General features: G+C 41.7%; 1 protein-coding gene across 4 annotated transcripts in view; it reads left to right on the forward strand.

Moving 5' to 3' along the window:
• agap3 (ArfGAP with GTPase domain, ankyrin repeat and PH domain 3) overlaps positions 1–24037 on the forward strand; it is a 163847-nt gene that overhangs the window by 67524 nt on the left and 72286 nt on the right. For all 4 annotated transcript variants that reach the window (XM_049598919.1, XM_049598921.1, XM_049598920.1 and 1 more), the window contains exons 2-6: positions 6897–6955; positions 11671–11758; positions 18577–18662; positions 22883–23024; positions 23566–23700. In XM_049598919.1, the coding sequence (XP_049454876.1) occupies positions 6897–6955; positions 11671–11758; positions 18577–18662; positions 22883–23024; positions 23566–23700 (510 nt within the window). The remainder of the gene's footprint in view (positions 1–6896; positions 6956–11670; positions 11759–18576; positions 18663–22882; positions 23025–23565; positions 23701–24037) is intronic.

A 24037-nucleotide genomic window follows, 5' to 3' on the forward strand; every position in this document is an offset into this window, starting at 1 on the left:
TGGGAGTACTGATAATGCTGTCTGTTGGCCTCACTGAGACACAGCTTAAAGCAGTAGCATTAAAGCAGTTAGCGGCTGTAATGGGGATTCGTTTGGCAGCCTAGCAGGGCTAAATTAAGAGGGCTTACATGCTATAATGATGGGAAGAAACAAAGACGACTTAAGCACTGTGTTTAAAGGTTAACTCTGAAAGTGGAGTGTGTTTGTCCAGTTGCCTGGAAGACCAGGCAGAGAGAGGCACATATTTGTAACTCTGAATTAATAGCTGTGATTTGCTACGTTTTTTGCGTCAAGTTCCAATTTCACACCCTCACATGAAGACCTAATTAGTCGTCCGTGACAAATTAACGACTTCTACTAATGTCAGGTCGCACATATCCTGTATTTATTCTCATTAAGCTAACCTTTGAGCCAGCAAAGCCGATATTTCATTCTCATGCTGGCATAACACTCATAATAGGTCCTGAGGGCAGTCTGGTTGATCCCCCGGTGTATTTGTATTCTCACATGACATGTTACCAGGGATACCTATTCCCGAGTGTCAAGTGGTATTTGTCCACTTATTCCACAGCAGAGGCAGTCAGTCAGGCAGTAGGAATGTAGGTGTGCCGATTAGCATGAGTAAAGTTAGGTGTTCAATGCCCTGGGCGGGCCTCGCCGCCTGTTGCTACCTGCCTAAGTGTTTGCTCCTAAATTAAATCCAGAAAGCTGAAGCTCAGCCCTCGCAAAACTAAACACACACACACAAATGCGCACACACACTCAGTTCAAGTGTTTCCTGATGATAACTTTGAAATCTTATGAGGTTTTGGGGGGAAGGGAGATGATGGATTTGAGGTGTGCAGAATGCGTCCCCACCCCCACCTGTGGATGAACAAAGCCACTCTGTCGAGCCGGTGGAGGCATGAGTGGTCAGTGAACCATGTGCTGAGATGGGGGCTCTCTGGGGGTCTTTGGTTTGGAGGAGGGGTGCCTGGACATGCGGTGTAGGTGGTCAGCGGTGCACTTATCTAGTGGAGGTTGAAATACTGGGACTGTAGATAGAACTCTGTAATCAGCCTCTGTATAAGGTGTCAGCGAGGGAAGCAGACAGAAAGTGCTCACTGATGCGAATTTATTCTGACCTGTCTTGACTTGCTATTACCTATCGACAGTCTGAAGAAAATCCCCCATGTGTGTCATCCATTCTCCTTTATCTTGAATCTGACATGAAATGCATTCACAGGGATGGAGTTCCCTTCGCTTTTTCCCTCGCCATGTTTCACTCACTTCCTGTGAATTCCTGCCAACGATATTTCCTGTAACAGCATCACCTTGCAGTTGGAATTAGTCTGCCTGCTTCAAAATCTGCAGATTGAAAAATGATTTAAAATATGCACTTGCTTATTTCATTCATAGCAACAGGGGTGGGTAAGCCAGACTCCCAGCAGGTAATTATGTTCAAGACAAACAGACACTTACAAGGAAACAGAGACAAGCAGTAACACTGTGATGATGCCCTCTCACCTGCTGCAGGAGAAATGGGGAGGCAGTGTAATACTGAAAAATCGCTGTGTGATACAGTCTGGGCATGAGCTGAGGGGAATCTGTTAATAACTGAATTTATCTCATATTTGAGCATCTGCCACTGCAAATCTCAGCTAGGGTACATTTTGTTCTTCGAGACTGTGGTTCAGTAGGTGAGCATCATCCTTCTGTTCGAGAAACAGTTCGCTTTTCCCACCAACAAGTCTGCAAACTGTTGTTTGTTTGAAGTTTGAGTTAGGGTCTGCTTGTAGAGTTTTCTCTTTTAGCTCATCTCCTAACTCTACAAATCGAGTCAGTCAACCTGGGCATTGTGCGGCAAGGTGTCTCAAACCCTAATTTGCAAATCTCATGTTAAATGACAATCCTGTCTGAACCAGGATGTTCAATTTATTTTCAGGGGAGTGATCAATGCCTGTCTGCAGACAACACAGGGCTTTAAGAGCTTAAAGTAGGGCAGGCCATCTAGACCGCATTAGACTGACATAGCGTAATGATTTTTACCTCGTTCTCTGCTGATTGTGTTTGTCACTTACTTCCTTTGATGGAATAAAGAGGTTGGTGTTTGGGAGCACAGAGATAAGAGGGCTGACTGCACATCAGTAGGGAGATGATACAGGACCATTTTGTCAAGACGGGCACGATAAAAGTAGTCAGACGAGGAATGTTTGGTCATGAGGTTGGCAACTAAGGGAAGTAGAAATACTAATTGCTAGCTAAATTCCCACTCTGTAATTTATGATGGTGGGAAAGCATGGTTGGAAAGTCAGTCAGAGTGGAAGTTTCGACCTCAAGGTTGTCCCCTCTCATTCCAAAAACCACTTCAGATTCACTGCACGTAGAAATGCCCGCACGTGTGCACATGCACACACACACTCAGGCGACCGTACGCACATGGTTTTTTGCTCGCATTGCATTTTCTTTTCTCGTGAAATGGAATAAGTGGAGGGGGGGTGGTGATTGTGCTTCGCTACCCTCACACTGAATGGTCATTTTTATCTGAGTAGACATGAGCAGTGAAGTGAAAAACCTAACAAACAAGCTGGCATCGCAGTTTCCCCTCTCGCAGAGACAAAGACACTGGTGTCCTCTCCAAGCATCACAAATGCAGGGGCTTTCTGTTTCCATAGGCATTCTGGGACACGGTAATGTAGGGATGCTCATTTTTAAAGAATGACGTAATACGGAGCACATGGGTTCAATTAGGGGTTTTTTTTTTGCATGGGAGCAAACTGGTTGTACTGTATCTGCTCCAAAGATGGAAAAAGTTGGGTATTTTCTCTGTTACAGTTTGTAATAGCCGTGTTCATGAGGGGAAATCTATCAGATGATTTCCTCAAAAGATTTTTAATGCGCAGGTGTTAGGTCCTGTCCAATTGTGTGTAAGAGTAAGAGCTCCTCATTTTCCTGTCTTCCTGTCAGTGTTTTTATGTCCTTGAAACCATAAGTGGTGCTATGGTCAGTGAGAAGGGAGTGTGCTGGTCCAAAAGTGCAGCGCTTTGTCAGCGGCCAACAACTCCATGTCTGTGTTGGCCTGTGATGACACTGAATTTCCCTGCATGGTTATCTGTGGATTGGCTTTTATTTGAATGTGTCCCGCTTTGAAAGTTTGATTATGTGAACTGGGTAAATGTGGGAAAAACATCTGTGCGTCTGGCAGCTGTTTTTCTGTTCATTTTTTAAATTGTACTCTCTGTTGTTTCTGTTTGTATCTCTGTTCATTGATTCTTTGTTAATGTTGCGTTACTGCAGTAAGTGCTAAAGACTGGAACCTTTCAATGTGTTTGTCTAATTGTAACTGTTGACTTTTATCAGGCCTCTAATTATGTGGAAAAATAACATAATGTAAGTAGAAGTCTTCATAGAAAGTACAGACACTGCCTCTGGAAATAATAGGTCTTTATCAGGAGGACAGGAAATCCAAGAAAATGAGGCAGCAACCTTATCTGATATCGTCTCAGAGAGCTGTGACCTGAAACTGAATCAGAAGGGTGTCTTCGCTCATGTTCAGACATGTCAAACCCACACTGAGAGGGCTTAACATGAGGCGTGCTGTTTAAAGACTACTCTGCTCCTCACAATGCTCGGTGAAAGGCCCCTCTGTTCGGGGTGAACTTTTCTCCTCTCCCACAACAAGTGAGACACGCAGAGTCAGCACGAGGCTCTTTGTAAATGGAGGTCAGAAATAAGTAAACATTTTAGCGGGGGGTGTTTTTACTCTAATTGTAGTAGGTAAAAGAATTTTTGGCTCAGGTCTGCTCAGCTGTGAGTCATGCCGGCTTTTAGCATACATTTTGGAGAGAAAATAGAAACACGTCTTATAGTGACAGTGGTTACCTTACTGTTTATGCTGCCATTCTTTTCTTATTCGCCTCAGGCACCAAGGGAAACCATTGTTGCTGAAACAAACAGGCTTACTGTAATGACGGCTCCCTGTTTAGTGTATGAACACTTTAATTGATATGGTTAAGACGTGGGGAGGGAGTGCGGGGGGCTCACCTGGTATTACACACCTTGTTGCCTGGAGACAGAGAGTCTGCGCTCCCATATTGGAGATGTTATCTTCTTCTTGGGGGGTTCAGATGGTGAGAAAGCCACGATCCAAAACAGGAAGCAGAGCTTTGTTCTAATGGTTGTTATGACACATCGGTGTGTACGCCATCTCTGTGGGAAACAGGCACCGCTTGTGGAGTTGTCATTTGCGTTTTTGAGTTCTGAGGGTTTGTATTGTTCTTCATAGTGCTCTTTCCCACTGCCCTTTTTCAAAGCCCAATTATTATCCAGTCAAAGTCTCCAAATGTCACTGGAAAACCAAACAAGTTGAATCAGGCCTGATAATGGCTGTCTTTTGAAGTGGATTAGCTGGGTCCTGTTCAGAGATCGCAACGTGTTGAAACCTTAGATTGAAATAGGCTGCGTGGATTGTATTTACTACATGTGTTTCACAAGTCCCTCATGGCAGTTGTGTGTTTTTGTAAGTTGTAAAAAGCCTACATAAACAAAAGTAGACATGAGCAAATTAGTCAGGGAGAGAGGGCAAGAAATATTTACCAACTTGTTTTTTATATGAATGTGTTGTTGGTCTGCAACTAAGTAGTAGTTTAATTCTCTTAATCTGCTGATTACTTTCTCAGTAAGAGTTGGCAGTATGAGAAAAATCTTCTTTCGTGGTGTATGTAATTTTATATGATGTTTCCTTCTATATCAGGATGCAGTATTTGTCCTTTAGATTAAATTACAGGTGTAGTGTGTGGCATTTAGGGGCATCATTCAGGGGTGATCGAGCAGCCGTAGCACCTAAATTTTGGAATGCTCTGCCTGCTGCCTTACGATCTGCGGACTCTGTGGTTTCTTTTAAAAGCCAGGTTAAGACACACCTGTTTAGACAGGTACAACTTGAATGAACCTGAGCTGTACTTTTTCAAAATTTGTGTGTATTGTTTTTGTGTAGTGTGAATTCTTCTTTTTTTCTTGTGTGTGTGCAAATAGTTTTGCTAGTTTGCACTTTTCACTACGTGGCTCACGCAGTCATTTTGTTTTATGATTTCTGTCTTGTTGTATGTTGCCCGTGTGAAGAACTTTGAGACCTATGTCTGCAAAAAGTGCTTTATGAATAAGTTTTACTTTCTTACTTTTTATTGGAAGAAATAGTATATAATATTCAGCACCATGTTTTAATGAATCACTTGAAAATAAGAATCATTGTGTGTTTGTTACCTTGTAATGCGCAGTTTAAATCTGCATACAGAGCGAGTCCTCTCCCATAGAGTCCGCCATCTTGTTTTACAGTAGTCCAAATGGTCAAACCAAACACTGGCTCCGGATAGGGCCATTTGTGTTTTTCACTTTGGCCACCATAGTGCTCCTACACACTTGGCACATGGGAGGAGTTTCAGTTCTGCAGCCACTCCACTAGATGCCACTAAATCCCACACACTGGACCTTTAAGAAATGTTTTAAAACACTGTTTTCCAACTGGTCCAGCCACGGGGTCCAGACATCCCCTTAGCTGTTATTTTGAGGTTCGACAGTTTAACACATTCAGCATCATACTTGTGTTTGACCATGTTGTCAAGCTGTTGGTTGGTCACTCACTCTACGGCAGAAAACAGCACTTAAAAGATAAAAAAAGATAAAATGTGCTTTTTTACAAACTTGACATGTTTGCAAGTCACTTGAGGTCCATTTAGATGGACCCATGACCCACTTTTGGACTGCGACCCACCAGTTGGGAACCACTGGCTTAAAATAGCCATACTGGGCATCATCACACTTGATTATTTTCTTCTTATATTTGGAAATACCATACAAACAAAAAAAGCATTGCCGCACACTTAGCAGTAAAATCTAAACTTCTTTCAAAACTGAAGCTTTAAGGTTCCTGAGAACAATAATTTCAAGTGTCACAGGTGTCTGTATTCACAATTTCACTCTCCCTCTCAGTGTCTGGCCAAATCATGTTACTTTGCGAGGCAACTGGAATCGTGAGATCACAAGATCACACCACAATCACAACATTGCACGAGAAACTGGCACTGATTTGCTACACAGCCATCCCTGAATAGCTCCTGTGGTAGAAACAGTATTGTGAAGTCTCCAACGGTGGACATACAGTATTTCTTCTGTTGCATGGTATAGACTGTCATATCACCCAACCCTATTTCATGATTTATCATTGTAATGATAAAATAAAATGGTGAAAAATGCCCAAGTTATTCAGATGTCTTGTATTCCAAACAAGTGTAAGGCTAATTACCCAATGATTAACCATCATAGAAGAATAATAAAACCGGGATAATATGATTGTTGCAGCTCAAGTATCTAAAGTTTTTGTATTTTCTCATGATATGGTGCAAAAAGAAGAAAAGAAAGATTGCTTCGCCCTGCAGTGTATAGCATAAATAAAGGTTGAAAGTTTGCCCGTTTGAAAAGCTCTATCTTTCTCACCATTTGACCCTTTGAACTTCAGTAAGCTTGGTACAGCACGGCTCTGCAAGTCTATACTGAACTCCGTTAAAGTTTGACATGATGCAACTGGTTAACTGTGGAGTGTTTGTGTGCAGGAAATAAAAGATGATGGTGAAATGACACTGAACATTCTCTGAAAAGATTATCGTAAAAATCAATCCCCTGCAGTACGTCAAAGTGTACTAAACACTTGATCAGGCAGCTGAAGAGAGGCGTTGTCATATCTGTATGACAGCTGAGTCCATCATAAAACTTGTTGCACACATGACAGATATTCTGTGGCTGTAAAGTTGCTTAACAGTATTGCTGTAAATGCCATATAGCTGAGGTCAAATGGGTTCAGACAGATGGATTATCTTTCGGTGCTGCTTGACTTATTTTCTTTTTTGTCTTTTTCCTTGTAGACTCTTTCGTCAACAGCCAGGAATGGACATTGAGTCGGTCAGTGCCAGAGCTGAAAGTGGTAAGTAACTTTCTTCTCTTCTCTTTCTTTCTAGCAGTCCCTCTGTTGATTCGCCCTCTGAGGTTTCATCTTACTGATTGATTTAAATGTCAGTGAGAAAGCATGTTCTGTCCATGTAATACTGCTTTTGCATTTTACATGAGAGGGGAACAGTTGAGAAATTGGCTGGACTTTTCCCTGGCACGTACTGGGTGATTTTTAATGAGATGCGTTGGCATGGAGATGCAGGGTGGCTTGCAGCAGGACGCGAGATGAGTGACAGTTTTGGGCTAGACTAGTGACACATCCTGGGTCTGATCCCATCCACCAGTGAAGCACACACTCAGCTACTGCCAAATGCACAACTAACATCCTCACATGGTTTAATGTCTTCCACCCATAAAGACGAGCAGCCTTTAGAAACTGCACTCCGCCATTCTGATAGCCTGTGTAATATTTCCGTATCAGGTGAATTCACTGTTGTGGAAAAGAGGAAACTTCAATGGAGCGAAAAGAGGGGAATTCACAAGGAGCTCAAACACAAGCTTGCTTTATTGGCTTCAAACACTCAAAAATGTGTCTGTTTCCTTTTATGTGTCTGAGGTGTTAATTGGCAGCTTCCACACGGGGGTTTGTTAAATGGACCTGGAAAGACTGAATGAAGTGTCTCAAAATAGCTATCATTCTTTTCAAATCTTTCAAAGAAGTGCTGTTTAGCGACGAGGTCATGCTGAAAAGAAGTTGGCCTTACGCCTCAAAAGCTTTTTAATATGACGGCAAAGTGTTTCTTCTTTTGCGTGCCGCTGTAGTAATGACAGGAAGTGGGGTCAAAACACTTCCTGCAGATTAGTTGAAATGATGATAGGGGTGCAAAACCTCTAAAACATCAACCACAACAGTGAGCAGTACCCCAGTATTGTAGTTCTATAGCGGCAACTAAACTGTGGTCGGACCGTCTTTTATTGGCGTCTTTTGATCATTAAATCCACACTCTTTCATATTCCTAGATTGAGTAAAAGTTTTGTGCTGATACAGCTTTTTGATTTCATGAAGGCTGTATACCAGCAGGTCACAAAGCCCAACAGTTAAAACAGCAGGAACACTGGTTCAGCGGTACGTTGGAAGTCGATATTTGTTGACTCATTGCTTTCACCGCACACAGCCTACAACTTTTGCTAACTTAAAGCTTATTCATAGTTTATTCTGCTGGGGTACCACATGGTATATATATACTTCAATTATAGAGAGGGTAGGCTGGGAAAGGCCTTAAACAGATCTTTTCTCTTGTGCCTCAAACTTCCCTATAATTAGAACCATACCTGACTTTAACACCCACTAATGATCTAAAGAAGAAGAGGGCGATGGTGGGTAGAGGAGGAGGAGGAGAGGGGAGGAGATGAGGCATGTTGCAGCCTTTGTTCTTCCCAGACATGCTGGCATCATCAGCCCACCCTCCACCATGCATCACCCTGAAGGCACTGTAGCTAGGTCTGGTCTAGACACCAGGGAGAGGGAGCGGGGAAAAGATTGCAACCAAACCAGTGTATGTTAGAGGACTGTCCTCATAATGCCTTAATCTCATACAGCCTGCGCACAGGACCAGATCGTGGTTTTCAGGGTTTTGTCTCTTCACTACAAACCACATGTACTTTCCATTACTTCCCACCATTTTCTAACCATAACATCAGTTTTTTTGTTTGTTTTTTTTCTACCTGCCAGGCAGCAGTTTGTTGAAGTTCATGCCACTATGGAATTAAGATCTACTTATAGAGATGCAATCCATCACAGTGAAAATTAAGGCCCTGTCAAGACGTATACAGATATATTTAGAAACGGATATTTTCTCCCTCCATTTCGAAAAACGCTCCACACGACCTTTGTTTTATAATGTATGTCTATCCACACTAAAACACAATAATGACTCTAAATGCTCACCATTAGCTGTCTCCCCTTGTTGCAAAGGACGTAAAGTGTAAAGGCTAATGTTAGCTTTCTGAAAACTCCTACTGGAAATCTCATCACTGTTGACTGCCTTAGATATAAGGATGAGGGAGCTCACTCTGGACGTGCTAAATTTCCCTTCCACTCTTCATTGACAAAAAGTCTTACGTCTGATATTGTCCTATCTGCTGGTTCAACTGGACCAGATCCAAAACCCTTGTTTCTGGTGGACTTTAAACTGCAGACACTGATGTGGACAAATACACCGGGCACAGCAGACGCCTCTGTTTACTGGTGAAGTGGTGCAGCAATATTAAATGTGAAGTACTCATTAGACCAAGTAATGCTAACGAAATGTAAACAAACCGGTAGTCCACCATTGTTGTCATTGTTGCGAGTGTGCTCATCACACAAAGCAACAACAAGCACATGCAAATTAGGCGATGATGTAATTGTTTCCCAAATGCTCCATTTTAAATGTCTACGCAGATACAGAGTAACTGGAGTTTTGAATATCTCAGAAGAGTCCCCGTCCAGACCAAAATATGGAGCGTGGACTGGTAGCTGGAGAGGTGCCAGTTCACCTCCTGGGCACTGCCGAGGTGCCCTTGAGAAAAGGCACCGAACTCCCCCACTCTGACATCCCTCCACTTAGTGCATGTATAGGTCCTGTTTGTGCATGTGTGTGTGTGTGTAATCGACAACAGAGTGAAAAAATTGAATTTCCCCTTGGGGATTAATAAAGTATGTAAAATTAAAATGAAAAAAAAATCAATATGGCATAGTATCACACTATTTTTGTGTGGCAGTAGCCCTTTTTAGATAGGAATTGTACAAATTAGCAGGAAAGCCCAATCAGTCTTTTTTCAGCATTGGCAGTATAAAAACAAAATCGGGGAGTGCAGCAAAATGCTGCCTACCTACTTTTGTTTATACAGAATGTGCCTTTTTCGGGGCAATGGGGGGCGTGAGCAAGTAACAAAACGCGTAGCTCAGCGTGTGACGTAAACAGTGACGTCGGAGGGAAGCCACAGCTGGTCAGTCCTTCAGCGATTCTCTCATAAGTCGGCTCGTTCTTCACCGTCCCCGTCATCTGACGGTTAATGGCCTCTTTGTTTGTGAGCACAAGGAGGGCGTGCAATTCCTTGTCTCCCCAGTTGCTCATCTTTACAGTGTCTGTCAGGTTTGTGTTTCCCTCTTGCTACTAGCTGCTCGCTAATTCCTGCTATCAGCTGTTTCCTGTTTATCTTACGCCAGTGGCTCGTACGTGCGGCGTCATCAACAGCTCCTCCCACAAGTCTTTAACAGCCCCTCCTGTGGTGGAAGCCCACTTCGGTCTTTTTAAACCAAAAAGGTTTCACCAATATGTCTACCCTACGAGGCAGAAAATTGGGCACCTCGGATCAACTCGCCAATCCGGGTCTGTGTGTCTAAACGCTCGCAGCTTGCAGGCAAAACGCAGTGTAAAGGGGGCTTTTGTTTGCATGGTAATTACAGCCCAACCAATACTATATTCAACGCTGATTCTTACTTCTTACTTAGACTGTTAAAACAAGTGTAAATATGTTGGTTATAAACTGATACAAACCAATATGTCGGCCTTTGATTTACCGGTTGTTGTCTGTGGTTGTCTTCCGGGAGCAGGAACTGTTCCGAACACTTTTCCTGGGTGATGCATTCCAGGAAACTCTTACAACACTCACACATACACTAATGAGTAACAATTGTCATGTTTGCACCTAGTGCCTGCACTACTCTGGGGTTTTTGAACACCTCAAACGAAGACCTTTGAGTCTGAAAACTCCAGGACTGCATTTTAGTCTGCACAGGCGTAAATAGAGACTTTTGAAAACGATGACGCAGACACCCAGGTTCACTTCCTGATAGGGGTCTTGTCAGTCAGGATGTGTCAAACCAAAACATTATAGCTAGATCTATGTATCTTTTATGATTTCATCCTTCTTGTGTGGGCTGTGCTTTCCCATTGCCATGGCTTCCTTCATCAGTGGATGCTCCCAGTATTGTGCTTATATGTTGCTGTATTTGATTCACAACAACTTCCAATCTATACTTTCCGCAGCCTTGACCACCTTATACACATGTTCGTGTCAGGAACAGTTCACCTCGTTGCCCGAACAAAGAAATCTCCAGTGTCACTTTTTGACATTGCTGTAACTAAGCAACCAAACACAGAGTACAGAATCTTCTTCCTGTTCTTCTTCCTGAGTGGATGGTTATGTGATGTGTGTTGTCAGGCTCGTTAATGTGGACAGAGAGTATTTTTGAAAATGTGTTAAAATGCTCTTGTGGGTATGGAAATAGTTTTTAGTTTTGATACGTGTCAGCCAAACAGCAAACTTCTGAATGAAAGCATTTATCAAATGTGTGTTATTTGTTCATGCTGTCTATGGGAAAAAAAAAATCTGATGATGCAGCTCTTGGTGCAATAAAAAGTACACAACACAATTTGTAGATAATAGGCTAAAACCTGTAAAACCAGTGTCATCACTGAGCCTGAAGGGTCCTTCTCGAAGTTGGAAATGGCAGCTTGATGAAACAATTCTCACACACAAGGTCCACTAACCTTGGATTTCTGAAGCTTTTAACCAGAGATTGTGGCCTTACTCAGCGGACAGAGTCACTGAGCGAGGTTTAAAGCTTTGGAAACATAAAGTGAGACGACCTTTTTGTCAGGTCACCATTATCATCCTTTAAGTCTACATATGCTCGCAGTTTGTACCTGTCATGTTACACCTGTCAGTGATAATCATAGTATTTTGCTCTTGGCCTTGCAGGGCATTGTGGGGAATCTGTCCAGTGGGAAGTCTGCTTTGGTCCACCGGTACTTGACAGGCACATATGTGCAGGAGGAGTCTCCTGAAGGTAAGAGTCAGCTGCTGGAGGTGCGGGTCAGGAGGGCATTATAAACATGTCAGATACTTTAAGTAAATCACAAATATTCTGATTACTGCAGCATGTTAACTCCAGCTTTTATGGCCTAATTTACATCACAACTTGTCACATAAAACATGCGACCAATGACGAGTAAAAACTTGTTATTTCTTGAGTAGACTTGTTATTAGATTAATGACGATCTGACATTTCAAAAGCATTTGAGTAGTGAAATTCTACAGAACCACCCTGGCTGGTAAATTAGTTTCCTTTTGTTTTTCACAAGAAGAAAGTCAAGCATGTTGGCAGTGATCGCTACACTGTATGCCTGTGTGTGTGTGTTAGTATATTTGCATGAAGCATGGTTTCTTGTGAGAGTATTTTTCTAATTAGTTTTTATTATAATGTTGTGTGTTGGATTACATCAAGCTTCCGGATGCCAGAGTTGATAATTGGCTGGGTTCATTTTTTATAAATTTCCTTTTAACTCCACTAAAACTGGCGAGATAATGAGAAAGCATAACACTTCCAGTAAATTAGGGGCTGTGAAGATTACTCATTGTTAAAACACTGAGGAAAAACTAAACCCCATCATTTCTCTGGGACTCTAAATTAAAGTTTTTACAACAATTGGAAACTGTTTACTTCCTGGATATGATGGAGAACGAGCCAGTTGATCAAGTTTAGTTAAGACGAGGCGTTTATCGTCATATGCTCAGTGAAAAACGAGTTTTCCTGACTGTACAATGGAAATTCTTCCTTTGCCTTCTACTCTGAGCGCTGTTTTCACAATGAAACACACGGTATAAATGGTGAAAAATATAAATACAAGAATATAAGAAAAAAAAAATCAAATATACAAATAACACTATGTAAAATATACAGTATCAATACAGATATATGAGTTGAAATAATTATTTAATTTCAACAATTTGTCATTTATTTTCCAGAGCAGGTGAATATTATGGAGATTAAGAGCGAAATGTTTCGCATGTTAAGAGAAAAATGGTCTGTTGACCAAAACTACGAACGTATTGTCTCCATAAAGAACAGCTACATTGTGGAACCTTAGATGAAATATAATCTAAACAAAAGTCAAAGATCACTGTGTGCACATTTGCGCTGAGGAACGTTACCATTAGCCTCAGAGACTAGAAAGTTAAACGCCACCCCAGAGGAGGACAGAATTTGTTTGTTGTGTAATTTAGCTGAAGCTGAGAATGATGTTCACTTCTTGTTTAACTGTCCTGTATATGAAGACAGAAGGGATGTAGTTTTCAGTAAAAATGACCTCTATCTATGTCGATTTCTTTTGGCTGGATGATCATGAAAAATTTGAGTTTTGTGTCAGAAGGTGAACCTTTTTTTTGTGGCTGAATTTCTGTGCCAGGCCTGAAATAGAAGGCAGAGTATTCTGTTTCTGGACTAGGCCTGCAACTAATGATTATTTTCATGTTTCTATGACTAATCATTTTATCAAAAAATGTGTTAAAATATTGAAAAAAGTCGTCTGTCTCTCCCAAACCCCAAAATTATGTCATCTAATGTCTTGTTTTGTACTCACGCCAAAGGGTTTTAGTTCACCGTCATGGGAGAGTGTGTAAAGCTGCTAATATTTGAATGTAAGATGATGCAGTAAGGGGTGGCACGGTGGTGTGGTGGTTAGCACTGTCGCCTCACAGCAAGAGGGTTGCCGGTTCGATCCCGGGCGTGGGAGCCCTTCTGTGTGGAGTTTGCATGTTCTCCCCGTGTCAGCGTGGGTTCTCTCCGGGCACTCCGGCTTCCTCCCACAGTCCAAAGACATGCAGATTGGGGACTAGGTTAATTGGTGACTCTAAATTGTCCATAGGTGTGAATGTGAGCGTGAATGGTTGTTTGTCTCTATGTGTCAGCCCTGCGATAGTCTGGCGACCTCTCGCCTGATGTAGCTGGGATAGGCTCCAACCCCCCGTGACCCTCAAGAGGATGAAGTGGTTAGAAGATGAATGAATGATGCAATAGGAGTATTTTGGGGCACTTTTATAGTACTTTTCTATGAAAAATGACTCAAACCGATTAGTCGACTACTAAAATAGTCACCGATTATTTTAATAGTCGACTAGTCATCGATTAGTCGACTAATCGTTGCAGCCCTATTCTGGACTGAGTAGTAAAATAAAATGCACTATCGATTGTTAGTGCAATGATATTGTAAGGGTGTCTTGTTAACACATGAGGGTTGGGCACATGTAAGTGTGCATGACACCATATAAAAAGTCAATCAAATCAGTCATATACAGTATCGACACAAATACGCAGTGTTCCTTAATATGTACAGTGTGCAATTTATGCAACAAACGTTTCATCGGCCAGGGGTTTTTAGGATTTTAGAATTTTAGTTTAGGAAGGTCTTTTCCAGTGAGGCACCCTTTGCCACTTTAATCCGCTCTCTAAGATTTAAAATTCAGATATTCCTGAATCTATCAGCAGAATCATAATGAGAATGCCCCCTTCTGGCCTGAAAGGTAAGTCCTCCTCTCAGAAATCCACAAAGACGTCGGCGAACCCAGAGTTAACTGATTATCTTTGAGGGCTTTGCAGTGTTTCATTTTGGTGTAATTATAGTGAGGATGAGACATGAAGCGCATAATTAGTTTCTGGCATTTCGCTGCACCAGGGGAGAAAAATCCTCATAGCTTAATTAGTCCTTGAGAAATCAATAGTGGGAATGCTGGAAAGACAAAACGAGCATTGTGTTGCTGTAATCAAGGAAACATGTCGGCTCAGATATGTGCATGTGTCCCTTTACATTGCTGCGAGTCGCTGTGATACAACATACCTGTCTCATAATTAGCAGCTGTTCAGGCTCTCTCTGTTTGTTTTTTATGTGCTTTAACACTGGCTTTACTCCAGATTGGGTATTTGCATTGCAGAAGCATTGCCCAGCAGAGGAAGGTTCAGCGATGGCTGTTTCTTCAGTGTTTTGTTCCTGGGCTTTTGCTATGATATCTGAAAAAAGGTACTGGGGTGTGTTGCCATGGCAACACCGGATGGAGCTCCGTTGGATTGTGGCTCTGTGTCAAGGTCTAAGCCTCCGTGTAAGCAGAGTATGCTTACTGCGTGTTAACCGTGCCTACCAACTTACCGTCTCTCTGTAGGCTGTCTGCGAGGTTATTAGTCGCCTCTTTTTGTGTGAGGGTGAGCAACACATTCAGATAATGCATAATTGCTTTTCATCATGATGTAGAAAAGTGTTATGGTGAAAGAGGTTTGGTCGTCTGCCTCATTTATTCACAGCACCTGCTTTTTTTTTCTCCTTTGGATGCATTGTATTGGCTCAGCTCTAAATAAAGGCAACAGCATCCTGGATGATTACGTAACTGATATGTTTACTTCAAATTCCACCCATGTTTTCAGCAGAGCCGTATGCTTTCATTACAGATACTGATTTCAGAGAGACTTTCCATAATCGGTTCTGGCGTATGCACGAGCTGCCAAGCTCCACACAAACTCTGTATTCTGATAAATCTTTGGTTTGCTGTATCGTTCTGATCCAGTCTTTCTCGCTGTGTAATGAGATCCTGCTCATCTTTTCCCCCCATTTTAAACAGGATTCAGAGACATACAGACACATAGTTTCTCAGTCCTTTGTCTGAATCTCCAAAGCTCTGTGACTTGAGTTAAAAAAAAAAAAGCTGGCTGGTGGTACATGAATCTCTCTCTCTCTCTGTTACACAACCAGCATCCAGCAGGGCTTCAGAGCCTGTGCAAAAGGCTGGGAGAATCCCCTATTTGCCAAGCAGGCTAAAGTGGACTTAACAGGGTGGAAGTGTGGCTCAAGTGGATATGTATTGCTTGCTGAGACAGGAATACTGTCCGCCTATTAAAAATTACAGGGCCCGGCTACTGTATGGCCCTCACAGCTCCTCTGTGATGTAAGATCTGAAGTTCCTGATATGCAGGTTGCACAGTGTGATCTCCGACACTCTATTATGTAATCATATGAGTATCTCAGCTAACATGTCTGCTTTTGAAACTCCTAGAAAATCTGATAAGTGTAACAGGTGCACATCTTCTCTCTTCAGCGCGAATTGTTTGATACATTTCATGATCATTCCTAGACCTTTTTTAAATTTGTGCATTATTCAATTTCGGTCAAATTGCTTCCAGCATATTTTGGTATTCATAAGGCAGTGTTTTCACTCCCAGGGACATCTCTAGCCTCACAACTTTCTCATTTGAATGTTTTTAATCTCCACAGGATCGCAAACCATTCAAATGATATGCAGAATCTAATTTACTGCGCAGTTCTCCCATTGATCTCTTCTTTATCTGCAGCCAGCCTCGCTAGCGGCAAGGAATATGCATTTCTATTAGAGGAGAAATAAAGAAAAGGAGAGGGAATCTCAAGGCTGCACGGGGGCTAAGTGTTAGCTCCTCGCTACTCTCCTGTGGACATGGTGTGACCTGAGGCGCACCAGTTAGAATAACGGCCAGTTTTTTTAATCTCCCATCACTTCCTTTCCTTTCTCTTTGCTAAAATTACTCTCCTTGTCTTATCATTTTATTGCAAAGTGTAATGAGTTATGGTAATGCTGTGAAAACCAATTTTCCAAACCGCTGTAGCTCATGCAGAGAAGTGATGGACTGAACGTGCAGCCTGATAGTGTTTGTGAGCTTAAAGTTGGGTCTTTCCAGGACTTGTGGCATTGCAGTGACAGTGGCACTGAACCTGTTCCCTCAGCAGCTGTGCATTAGACACGCCAAATGGCAATTTCTCGCCCACATAATTGGCTCTAGAGAGGCCTGGTTTCCTGTCGGCGTATGATCCTAACGGCAACACATTCAGGGGGTCTAAATTGAGAACTGCACTTAGACTCATACACATCCTACCAAACTTTCATGAGCCATGTCAAGCTGTGATTTGATAGTAAATTTGGTATGCAGAACAGGGTTGTGCCTCATCATATTGTTCATAAGAATTTGGTTATTATTTCCGATATGATACTGAATAGAATTGTATTGTGATAATGGCAATATTCCAGCTTGTGGACGTGATGTCATACTGTTTTGCACAACCACAACAAGCATGGCTGAGAGCAGAAGTGCATCCAACTAAGCTTGTTTATGTTAATCACTGTCCTGAGTTCACATCAACTCAAAATGGAGGACGATCCCAGAGTCTGTCTATCCTCTGGAGATAGTTCAGTTACAGTAGGGTAGATTTGGAACAGACTATCATCTGCAACATATGCCACAAAATGACTGCTGCTAAAGGTAGCAGTACCACTAATCTGTTTCATAACTTAAAACTCCACCGGTGCAAAACACGACAGTCAAGCTGCAGCCTCCACCTCGAAAAAGACAGTCAAACTAGCCCCTGTGTTGTTTTAGGGTGTGTCTATGTAATGTGCAGGAACTGTTTTCCTTTTGTACACAGAAAAAGAATTGTAGAATCTGTCTGTTTTGGATTATGGGGATGTTAAATAGGGAAAGACTGCTGCCTCTACACTGACATAAATAGTGGTTGTCTATCACTCAGCCCTAAGGTTCATAACAAGTGATTGTTGCAGCACCCATCGTTGCCACCATAAGCGAAAGGTTGCGCTGGCCACATTTTGGTGTGCAGCGGTAGCAGCATTGGTATTTGCTCATACATAAAGCTTTGGTGCAGATTCTTCCACCTTATATTTCGTCCCTTTTAACTCAGACCTCACATAACCTTGGTACTCGTTCACAGAATAGGTTGTCATTCTCTTACAGTGCACCTTATACATGGAATACTCTGCACACGACCTTAAACTTGGACACTCTGCCACCTTTATTGCTGTTTTAATGCCGTATTTCTGATCTTGTTTTAATTGAATGTAAATGCTTTTAACTGTACATCTACACTTTAGCGTATTATCACACTGTATTGGTACTTTAAGAGATCATTTCAGATTTAGTTTCTGTTTTAATTGATATGCATGATGGTTCTTTGCTTGCTTAGTGATTGTTTTTAATGTATTTATCCATGCTCTGCATCAAAATGATGGTCTCCTTCAATTGATTTCCCAAGTCGTATATAAAGGTTTGAATGAATGAATGATTTGCAGTAAGAGCGTGCAGAAGTGACCTCAATATAAAAGTGGCTTTCCGGTTAACGTGAATTTCACATTCATTCAATAAACCAGTCAGTCTATCAATAATAAATAAATAAATAAATGAAAATACATGCATATACAGTATAAAACATCACAACATTGAATGAAACATAAAATTAATAATAATTAAACAGAATAACACGACTGCCTGCAAACTGTTTCTCCGAGAGAGAAAAAATTGAATTTCAAATGTGTGAATAATTAGTCAAACTTAATAACAAAGAATACATTTCTGACATCACACTGACAGTGCACCACTTTAAAGTGTCACTCAGTAAATATTAGGACATTCTGATGTGGAGTGTAAAAATTAAAGCCCTCTAAAATGTCATACACAAATTATCAGATACATCAGAGTTAAGTCAGTTATATTATTCTACAGAAAACATATAAATATCAAAATATATATATATATATAGTATATATTGCAGCATAGCCAAAAAAATATGGAGCTGGGCTTATTATTAACAGCCGGCCCTAATCCAGAACATCCTCATTGTTTGTTATGATTAATGAGTGTGAAATGTGTCTTGGAAAACCCCTGTTTGTCAGTTATTATATCCTAAGAAAGACATTTTTCCCATATCATTTTATTTTAGCACTAAAGCAGACTTAACATGTCGTAAGAAAGATCCTGAAACAGTCTCTTTCATAATAAATAATTCATAAATGTCTCTTTCTCAGGTGGACGGTTTAAGAAAGAAATAGTGGTGGATGGACAGAGCTACCTACTTCTGATCAGAGATGAAGGAGGGCCTCCAGAATTACAGGTAAGAGTGTTGACCCTGAAAAAAAAAAAAACGTATCTTGACTCTTTAAGCTGCGAGATGTGTCAGACAGAAACCGTCTGCAAACTGTCACGCAGACGGGAACTGTTTAGAGACAGACCATTACCTCTCTGCAGGACTGTTTGGAGCAGCGTGACAGCTCTCGGTGGTTGTTCTAGCAGAAGCACTTAAGGGGCAGCAACAGATCAATGAGTAAGCCCAGCCAAAATAATGTTTGTGGTCAAAGGGGCAAGGCAGCACCTAATCGCCCTGTTAGTATGGGAAATATGAAAAGTAATGGAGCTGCTGTTTCGTCCGGAGTGGGCTTCAGTAAGAGAACGTGCGATCGATATTGTCACACAGACTCTCTGTGATGCTTTTCCAATCAAAGTAAATTAAGAAAGCTTCCTGATAATACAGCTTTGTGTAATGTACTAAACATGAAGGCATGTTTTATGCTACGTCATCCAGTCTGGGTTTTCTAAAGGCAAACAGTCAGTGATTCATCCAAACATTCATATTGGTATCGTGCTGTCAAGTTTTGGAAAGTCTTGAAACTCCTTTGAAAGTCTTTATCTGTTAGTAACTAGTAACTAAAGCTGTCAAACAAGTTCTCCAATGAGAACAATATTTTTCTGTTTTCACTCCTGTGGCTGCTTCCAGATGCAGCAGACGGCTGTTTGTCACCAAAAAGCTCTGATAAGCCCAAAGTATGCTGCTACCTACCAGCGCCAAGCGGCACATAGACAAAGCTGGCGGCTACCTGGTGAACATAGTGGAGCATTTTGCTGCTAACAGAGCCAGACTTTTCCCTGAGGAGTTGGTGGAGAGCACAACAGAGATGAAAAAAAAAGAGTGAATGTTGGACTTCCATTTGTCTGGTGGTCAGAAACACGACTCTAAATGAATGCTAATGTTGCTCTGTCTAGATGTGTGAATATGCTGTAACATGGATACAACACTGGTGTGTTCTCAGCCATTTTGTGAAGCTCACAAGTAGCCGAAACATTTGTTAATGCAAAAGAAGATATACTTTATTAATCCCCAAGAGGAAATTCAACTTTTTTTTACTCTGTTGTAATAAACACACAGGCCCGAAATACGCACATGCACAAACAGGATGTATATGAATTAAACAGGGTGAGGGGGCTGCCCATGGACAGGCGCCCTGAGCAGTCGGGGTTCTGTGCCTCGCCTAAGGGCACCTCAGCAGTGCCCAGGAGCCACACTGGCACCTCTCCAGCTGCCAGTCCACACTCTGTGGACTCAAACAGGAGACCCTCCGGTTCTCAAGCCAAATCATTATAGACTGAGCTACTGCCGCCCCAAGGGCATGTTTAAGCACAGTGCTTGAGTAATTGTGCACCGTTACTTCCCACTACTAGAAATACGAAGCATCTGCCTTAGGAGTCTTTTATCTTCTCCTCTTTTTATTAGCAAAGAATAATGTACAATGGGTTCTTACTGTTTACATGCTTCAATGTTAAAGACACTTTATACAGGGCGCCCAGTGGCTCACCTGGTGGAGAGGGCGTCCCGTGTGCTGGGGTTGTGTCCTTGCCTCAGCGGCTGCGGGTTTGACTCCAACCCTTGCCCTTCGCTGCATGTCATCCCCTCTCGCTCCCCGCTTCACGCTGAAATAAAGGCAAAAAATAATAATCTTTTAACACTTTGAAGACAGGTGCTGGAACACCTGTCTTCACTCTCTGTTTTAGCGCCTGTTTCTGTTTGCACCCCTCTCGAAAAGCCAAGTCTGCTCTGATTGGTCACCATTTCCAGGTCTTCCGTATCTTGGTGTCTCTACACCATCATTGCAGCCAGGAATGACTGTAAGGGAGTGTAGCGAGTACTTTGTACCTCGAAAATTCACCAATAAATTTTTCTGAACCAAAATCTTAACAGCACGTCATGTGCGGCAGGATGGTACATAAGGGTGACATGACACTGTCACAACTATGGCATGACAATCATGAGCTTGCCATAAACATTATGTACATGTCATAAACATTTATGACTGCTGTCATTAAGTGTCATTTGGTTTTTGTAATGACAAGTTGACATTGTTTGGGTTGTCTTGATTATGACAACTTGACATTAATCAAAGTGACCAGAAGTTGTCTTTGTCATAACAATAATAATCATTATGTCAACATGTCATAAACACAAAAAGAGGTGTATTTCTTGTTAATGTCAAGTTCTTATGACAAAGACATCTTCTGGTAATGTCATGCTGGTTAATGTCAACTTGTCATTATAAAGACATGCCAAACAAATTTAATGTCAACTTGTCATGACAAAGACAACTTCTGGTAATGTCACTTTGATCAATGTCAAGTTGTCATAATCAAGACAACCCAAACAATGTCAACTTGTCATAAACATTTATGACATGTACATAATGTTTATGACAAGTTCGTCACTGTGTCATGTCATAGTTATGACAGTGTCATGTCACTCTTATGTAGATACCTTCAAGTAAAGTGTTACCCAGCAGGACTATGATCTGAAACTGGGGAGAAATTAACAACATCAGCAACCAAGATTACGTTTCCCTGACATTAGCATGTAGCTACATGTAGCAGTGTGTGCTATGTAATGTAAACACTTGGAGTAATGTGCCTGGAGTAGATGACCTTATAAAGAAATATGTCATCAGCTTGTCTCAAAAGTATAAATGCAACATTGGAAAGCGAGTATTCAGAACGGTCTTGTTTACTTCATAATCTGCAACATTTGCTATGAACATCCGACAGAAAATAAGGAAAAGCATTTTAAGTCCCCTTTAAATATGAAGTCTTATGTAACTTCTGTTTCTTAAAATAAACTTAAATAGATTCAACAAGGGATTCCAAAGGAGGAGAGTTAATAAACAGATTCAATGAATTGTTAACAAACCCCAGCCCTGAGAAACTCCAACTGACTTGCTCGCGGTTTAATTTACAAGATTCAATGTTTCTGGTTACTTGTGAGCTCAGTGTGAATCCGCCATGCGTTTCCATTAGCTGCTACTGATACCTGGCTTGGCAAAAACCCCGATATACGCCTGCATTACGCTCTGTGGGATTAGGGACTAGAAATGAGTCCGGTTCAGTTGTCAGCTGCCTGTATAATTAGTGGCATAATTAAAGGCCTCCATTATGTTCACGCTCACAGGAGGCTGAGCAGAGTTGTGGCTTTGGAGGCTTGATTTGCCATTCATCCCCTATGGGGGGCTGGGCGAGGTGCGAAAGCTGAATGGAGACGAGGGCACTACGGGGGAATAGTTATCACTTGATTGTCACTGCTGGCACTACTCTGCGTTCTGCTTAGCCTCTTTCCAACAATGAATGGTGATTAGGATTGATTTCCTCAGCTCAGGGGAAACCTATCTCCCCCTGTTCGATCATAAACTGCGCTGGGATTGTGGATGTATATGATGCAGTGAATACGAAGATTCCAAGATTGTGATAGCAGTGGGAATACAGGAGACAGATAAGGATGCAGTAGTAGTGTTTAATCATTCACTTTCAAATCACCTAATACTGATTTCTTCACCTGAAAACAAGATACTCATTGTATTATAGCTGTTGCTATACTGCCCCCTTCTGTCTGTATGTGTGAACTGCAGGTAGAAGTTCAGCAACTCATAACAGTAATAATGTCTGCTTGTAAGATACATAGCCTATTTCAGAAACCCATTATAATAATAAACTGTATTCATTAAAGACTTGTTTTAAGATGCATAAATATTTAAAATAATTTGTGTGTCATATACTTTCCTCTCAAAAAGTTAAACTACCTTGTTAAAAGTTCTTGGATATACATCTCTCTCCTATAGAGTCCATGAATATGCTAATTTTATTTCAGAAGTTTTAACTACTACACGGATAATCTATCCTACTGTACTGAAAGGGCCATTCTCTGTTCTCTGTTAATGTGCGCTGGAGTTTTCAAGTTTCCACATCAGACTTGCATATTGGATGGTGATTGGCTTGTGATGTGAAGTAGTTGCTAGTTTGCACACGTCTTAAGCTGAGAACACTCCAGTAGATCAATGTGAAAACAACCCTCCAGTGTCGAACGCGGCACATGCATCATTCTGTGGAGTGAAGCTCTAATATCCAGGCAAAATAACGATAAGCTAAACACTTTCTCAAGAGGAGAAAGGTGAATGTTCTTGCAGTAACGAGGCAGCTTCTATACCACAGTACTCCAACATAGTATCACCTCTGCTCTGTCCTCAGTTCGCCGCCTGGGTGGATGCGGTGGTGTTCGTCTTTAGCCTGGAGGATGAGATCAGCTTCCAGACAGTCTACAATTACTTCTTGCGCCTATCCAGCTACAGGAACACAGCTGAGGTCCCCATGGTCCTCGTTGGAACACAAGGTGTTTGCCCTACATCTGATATATATATGTTTTGTCAAGATATGGCTCGCTCCATAATGAAAAGTGCTCTATGTTCTAACATTGTCTTCACATCTAAAAAACATGAGTACAGCATCAGTTTGACACATTCTGTATTCTTGTTGCTGTCAACAATCTCTGTGAAAAAGACCAACTTAATTCATACTAACAAATTCTGTCTGTGTAGCCAAAGCCTGATATATGGTAATTAATTTCTGCGTGCAGTGGAGCTCCTTTGAAACACATCAATGAGCGACACTGTCGCACCGGGTGATGAACATGAGTTTATTTTTAGTCAATCCTACATACACCTTCCTGCTGCCGGAAATACCCCCCTTGCTCATCAAATGTGTATTAAACCGCAGCTGGAAATAGTTCCCAACAAAATAATGTATTTACTCCAGTTTTAGCATCATTTGTTAAAAACTACAGTGCCCAGCTGTTTTAGGAATTTACTTATGTTCAGAATGAAAGTATATGTTTGTGTTTGAGTAATATCTTTTCTCTCACCATGTTCTCTTAGATGCAATCAGTGCTGCCAACCCCAGAGTGATCGACGACTCACGGGCCAGAAAGTTGTCAAACGACTTGAAGCGCTGCACGTATTATGAGACCTGCTCCACCTATGGCCTCAATGTGGAGAGAGTCTTCCAGGACGGTGAGAGGGGAGCCAAAAAGGTGGAAGTGGGTTAGACAGGATGTAAAACCAGAGTCCAGCACTCTTCACTAGTTAACCCCTACTGGCATAAAAGACATATTGGATAAGCTGAGCGCCCTGAATGGTCAGGGTTTAAAACTTAAGGCCAGTTCAGACCAAAGATTCACAATGAGATGAAACTGTTTTAGAAAGTTGCGGAGAAAACTTGCAGCGGTGTGAAATGGCCATCTGAGCTCGACTCAGGCTGGCTGATGTTGTCGCCTGCAACTCAGCTGGTCAAGCAGGTTTTAAAATGTTGCAGAACGGCACATTGCAAGTACTTCTTTGTTTCAACTCG

The sequence above is a fragment of the Epinephelus fuscoguttatus genome, linkage group LG15 (assembly GCF_011397635.1).
Source record: "Epinephelus fuscoguttatus linkage group LG15, E.fuscoguttatus.final_Chr_v1".
NCBI classification, from domain to species: domain Eukaryota; kingdom Metazoa; phylum Chordata; class Actinopteri; order Perciformes; family Serranidae; genus Epinephelus; species Epinephelus fuscoguttatus.